The sequence below is a fragment of the Amphibalanus amphitrite genome, unplaced genomic scaffold (genome assembly GCF_019059575.1).
Source record: "Amphibalanus amphitrite isolate SeventyFive unplaced genomic scaffold, NRLGWU_Aamphi_draft 000085F_arrow, whole genome shotgun sequence".
Taxonomy (NCBI): domain Eukaryota; kingdom Metazoa; phylum Arthropoda; class Thecostraca; order Balanomorpha; family Balanidae; genus Amphibalanus; species Amphibalanus amphitrite.
Genome location: NW_024881581.1, coordinates 1,141,618 through 1,147,022, shown reverse-complemented (window position 1 = coordinate 1,147,022; position 5,405 = coordinate 1,141,618). Strand labels below are relative to the sequence as shown.

Here is a 5,405-nt window from a genome sequence, read left to right as displayed (position 1 = left end):
AGGGAGAGACGGCGCAGGTCTTGAGCCACCTGTTGCTGCTGGTGTGGCGGATCAGCCGATCGCACCACCGACTGCGTTTGAACCGCCGGTGGTGGGCGGTGTCGCGGACGTCGCGCCCGGCGCGGAGGCAGTGGGCGGCGCTGTAGGAGAGGTGGCAACGCACTCGCCCGATGGTGCTGTAGATGCTGTCGAGGCGACAGTAGCCGATGCGCCAGACGACGCAGCGGCGCGCCGGCCCGCGGCCGATGCGCCCGACGCGGAGGCAGTGGGCGGCGCTGTAGGAGAGGAGGCGCCCCACACGCCCGATGGTGCTGTAGACGCTGTCGAGGTGGCAGCGGTCGATGCGCTAGACGGCGCAGCGGCGCGCCGGCCCGCGGCCGATGCGCCCGACGCGGAGGCAGTGGGCGGCGCTGTAGGAGAGGAGGCGCCCCACACGCCCGATGATGCTGTAGACGCTGTGGAGGTGGCAGCGGTCGATGCGCTAGACGGCGCAGCGGCGCGCCGGCCCGCGGCCGATGCGCCCGACGCGGAGGCAGTGGGCGGCGCTGTAGGAGAGGAGGCGCCCCACACGCCCGATGATGCTGTAGACGCTGTGGAGGCGGCAGCGGTCGATGCGCCAGACGGCGCAGCGGCCCGCCAGCCCGCGGCCGATGCGCACGACGCGGAGGCAGTGGGGGGCGCTGATGGACAGGCTCCGGTGGACGCGCCCGCCCGTCGTCGAGGCGACCAGCACCTGCTGGCTCGCAATTATGTCCCCGCCGAGTTCGAGCCGCCGGCTGGCATGCAGCTGGGCCGAATGGACACCGTCTGTGCCCATTGTGGAGCGCTGCGCTGGCGTGCCGAGCCCGCAGGCGCCTGTTGCCATCAGGGCAAGGTGCAGCTTGACTTCCATCCCCCGCCGCCGGACGAGATGGTGGAGCTGATGACCCCCGGCACGGCGTTCTATGACGAGTTTCGGGGCAAAATTCGCGCTTACAACACGGCCTTCCAGCTGGCCAGTATGGGGTGCAACGTCGTCCGACACGACGGGGCGTATCACGCGGCTTTCACCGTTCAGGGTAGCGTGTGTCATCGTATGGGATCTCTACTGCCCGCTCGCGGCGGCGAGGAGCAGTTCATGCAGGTGTATTTCCTCGACGCAGACGAGGCCACCGCGCGACGTGCCACCATGTGTGGCGGCCTCGACAGAGCCGTTCTCGACATCCTTTTGGGCATGCTGCACGAGCACAACAACTACGTGCGTGCGCTCCAGCCGGCTCTGCTGATGGCGCGCGGTGTGCCGAACTGCCGGATCGTGTTGTCGGCCGAACACCGGCCGCTGTCGGAGCACGAGCGCCGGTTCAATCTACCGATCGGTCGCGAAGTGGCGGTCCTGATGCCCAATGAGATGGGGGGCCGGCGCGACATCGTCGTTCGCGAGCGCGGCGGACAACTGTTCCGCATCGACGAACTGAGCCGCCAGTACGACCCGCTGCTCTATGTGCTGCTGCACCCGCGCGGCACGGACGGGTGGTCGCTCGAGCTGAAGGCCGAGCGCGGCGTCACAATCCGTCAGTATGGTGCGTTCCACATGCGCTTCCGACCGGGTCATTTCAATCTCATTCCGCGAGGGGGCCGGCTGTTTCAACAGTACCTGGTGGACACTGAGGCAAAAGCTGAGTCGAGTCGTCTGTCGTATGTGCGCGCGAACCAGGACGGCTTCAACGGCTTCCGCGCCGAGACCATCCGCGGCGTGCGAGACGCGCTGGCTGACGGCGAGGAGCACGGCCGAGCCGTCGGACGGCGCGTGGTGCTGCCGGCATCCGTAACGAGTAGTCCGCGCTTCATGATGGCCAAACTACAAGACGCTCTCTGCTACGTTCGAGACTTTGGCGCCGCCGACTTTTTCATCACCGTGACGTGCAACCCGGCCTGGCCAGAGATTGAGCAAACTCTGCGCACCCTCTACCCGGGAGAGAGGCCGGGCGACTACGATCGGCCGTGCGACCACCCTGACGTTGTCAGTCAGGTGTTTGACCTCAAGCTGCAGGCGCTGCTGAAGCAGCTGCGGGGCGGCATCCTGGGTCGACAGCGGGCCATTCTGCACACGATTGAGTGGCAGAAGCGTGGCCTGCCGCACGCTCACCTTCTGCTGTGGGTCGTGCCCGCCGACAAACCTCGCGCCGAAGACGTGGACACGTGCGTGTGCGCTGAGCTGCCAGATCCCGAGACCGATCCGGAACTGCACGCGATCGTCTGCACCAAGATGGTGCATGGTCCGTGCGGCGCGCTGAACCCGCAGGCGGTCTGCATGAAGGACGGCCGCTGTAGCGTCGGCTATCCGCGCCCGTATCTGGAGGCCACAGAGCTGCCAGAGCGCAGCTATCCCAAGTACAGGCGGCGCGCGCCGGAGGACGGCGGTCAACGTGCGCGGACGCCCGGACGGCGCGGTGTGGAAATCGACAACCGCTGGATCGTTCCCTACAATCCGCACATCCTTCGCGCGCTGGACTCACACGTCAACGTCGAGCTGATCACGCACGCGATGGGAGCGATCCGCTACTGCATCAAGTACGTCACCAAGGGCTCGGATAGGATCATGTTCGCCGTGCAGCCCGACGGCGTGGTTGACGAGGTGACCCAGTATCAGAACAGCCGGTACCTGGGATCCATGGAGGCAGCGTGGCGGCTGCTCGACCGACCAGTCCACGTCCATCATCCGCCGGTCCAGCGGCTGCAGCTGCATCTCGGTGACGACGAGAGACGTGTCGTGTTCCGCGGCGACGAAAACCTGGAAGCGGTCATCGCGGGCGAGCAGGCTAATCCATCCATGCTCACAGCCTTCTTTGAGCTGTGCCAGCGTGACGCGTTCGCGGCGACACTCCTCTACCCAGAGGTGCCGCGATACTACACGTGGCAGGTGCGACGCGGCCGGGGCGCAGACGCCCGTCCGGCCCACTGGAAACGCCGCGTCCGTGGCCAGCCTCACCCCGAGGTGCCGGGCGTGGTTGCCTCTGAGACTCTGTCGCGCGTGTACACCACGACGCCGCGCGCGGGCGAAGTTTTCTTTCTTCGCCTGCTCCTTCACAGCGTCCGAGGTCCGCGCTCTTACGAGCACCTCCGCACGGTCGATGGCCGCGTGTGTGCCACCATGCGCGAGGCGTGCTCCGCACTGGGGCTGCTCGAGGACGGAGCGCACTGGGCGCGCGCACTGGAGGAGGCGAGTGTGACGCGCTTTGCAGGTGGTTTGCGTTTCCTCTTCGCTCTGATTCTGATCGAGGGAGAGGCTACGTGCGATCCCATGGCGCTGTGGATGAGGTTCGCGGACGCCCTGTCCGAGGACATCGCTCGCCGTCAGCGCACCGCTCGCGCGGCTGGCAGACGTGGTCTCACCGAGGACGAAGTGCGCCAGCAGGCGCTGCGGAAGATCGCTGGCATTCTCCGCCGGCTGCGCGGCAGATCTCTGGCGGAGTACGGACTGCCGGTGCCGCCGGTGCCGGACGCCGCCGCCGCCGCCGATGGCGACGACGACGAGCCGCCCGGCGGTCCCGAGTACGACCCGGCCGCTCTGGCCGATCGCGTTGAGCGCGACGAGCCGCGTCTGACGGATGACCAGCGCGCCGTCTATGACGAGGTGCTGCGACGGCTGGACAATGACGAGTCGGGTGTCATCTTCCTGCAAGCTCCAGGCGGCTGCGGGAAGACGTTCTTGGAGAACCTGCTGCTGGCCAAGGTGCGCAGCCGGGGACACGTGGCAGTTGCAGTGGCCACATCCGGCATCGCAGCCAGCCTGTTGGAGGGCGGCACGACTGCCCATCATCGGTTCAAGATCCCTCTGCAGCTGCATCCTGACAACGAGAACGTCTGCGGCATTGATCGCCGCTCTCCCGAGGCCGACTACCTTCGCCGCTGTCGCCTCATTGTATGGGACGAAGCGGCCATGACGAACCGGCGCGCCACTGAGGCGGTCGACCGGGCTCTCCAAGACGTCCGCGACAGGCAAGAGCTGTTTGGCGGCGTTCTGACGCTGCTCTCTGGCGACTGGAGACAGATCCTGCCAGTGGTGAAGCGCGGCGGGCGCGCAGAGGTTGTTGACGCCTGCCTCAAGTCATCGCCCATGTGGCCTCGGATCGACACCATGGAGCTCGCGACCAACATGCGGGCGTTGAACGGCGACGATCAGGCCGGTGAGTTCGCCAACTTCCTGCTGCGCGTCGGCGACGGCCGGCTGCCCGTCGTGGCACAGCCGGACTCGGTGCAGGTGCCCGAGTTGGTGGTCAGTCCGGCGCGCAGTCTCGCCGCCTTGGTCGATCGCATTTTCCCTGACATGGCCGGGCGACACCGTGATGAAGAGTGGCTGCATGAGCGCGCCATCCTCTCGCCGCTAAATGCGACCGTTGACAGGGCGAATGAGGCCGCGCTGGCCCTTCTGCCCGGCGAAACAGTCACGTACGCTAGCGTCGACACCATCAGTGACGACGACAACGAGGATCACGGGCCTCCGGTGCCCACCGAGGTGCTCAACGCGATCGACGTGTCGGGCATGCCGTCGCATCGACTTCAGGTCAAGGTCGGCGCCCCGGTCGTGTTGATGCGCAACCTCGACGCTCCGCGCGTCGTGAACGGCACGCTGTGCACGGTGCTGCGCGCCGCGCCCAACGTGCTCGAGCTGCGAATCGCCAGTGGAGTCGCGCGTGGCGAGACGCTGTTTTTGCCGCGCCTCCCTCTGGTGGTGAGCGCTGTCGATTCCGGCATCGGCCGACCATTCCGCCGCTGTCAGTTCCCCGTCAAGCTGTCATTCGCCATGACCATCAATCGCTGCCAAGGGCAGACTAAGCGACGCGTGGGCATATATCTGCCATCCCCGGCCTTCACTCATGGCCAGTTCTACGTGGCTCTCTCGCGCGTAGGCAGCTTTGATTCAGTCGAGGTGCTTTCCACGCACAACCATCGGACGCGGAATGTCGTATACAGAGAGGTTCTGTGAGGTGCGCGCGCCAGGATCGGGCGTCATACGGGTGCGTTATGGGGCGTTATCTTAGTTCGGTTGTCGAGCGACGATCGGATGTACCCCGCGTTGTGCCGTCCTTCACCCAATTGCTATGACGTTGAGCCCGGAGTGGCCGGAGGAAGCCCTTGCTCCTTGAGTGGGAGGGCCACTCTGTCTGTCCGGGTGGTCAATGTCGACGGCCAACTGTAGGCTGCGGCCAATCGTATTGGGCGTTAGGAAGCGGGTGCGTCATCGGCCGTAATCTTAAACGTTATCGGAAGTATAGTCAGGCGGCGGCGTCCAAGAGCGGTCAGATACTCCTGTGGTCAGTCGTGTGGTACGGCTGGTGGTCCGTGTGCTGGGATTTTTTAGTCTGGAAATGTTAGCGCGTCGCTGTTGGTTGTGAGACCCCCTTTCAGACGTGTGAACGTCTGAA

General features: G+C 65.9%; 1 protein-coding gene across 1 annotated transcript; it reads left to right on the top strand.

The window, feature by feature from the left end:
- The first annotated feature begins 781 nt into the window (after positions 1-781).
- Positions 782-4,966, top strand: LOC122379863. The gene has a single exon (XM_043362414.1). It carries the CDS (start codon positions 782-784, stop codon positions 4,964-4,966), a length of 4,185 nt encoding a protein of 1,394 aa, XP_043218349.1.
- The last annotated feature ends 439 nt before the right edge of the window (positions 4,967-5,405 follow it).

Coding starts and splice junctions, on each gene's coding strand:
- LOC122379863 (XM_043362414.1), top strand. CDS start 782: ATGCAGCTGGGCCGAATGGACACCGTCTGTGCCCATTGTGGAGCGCTG.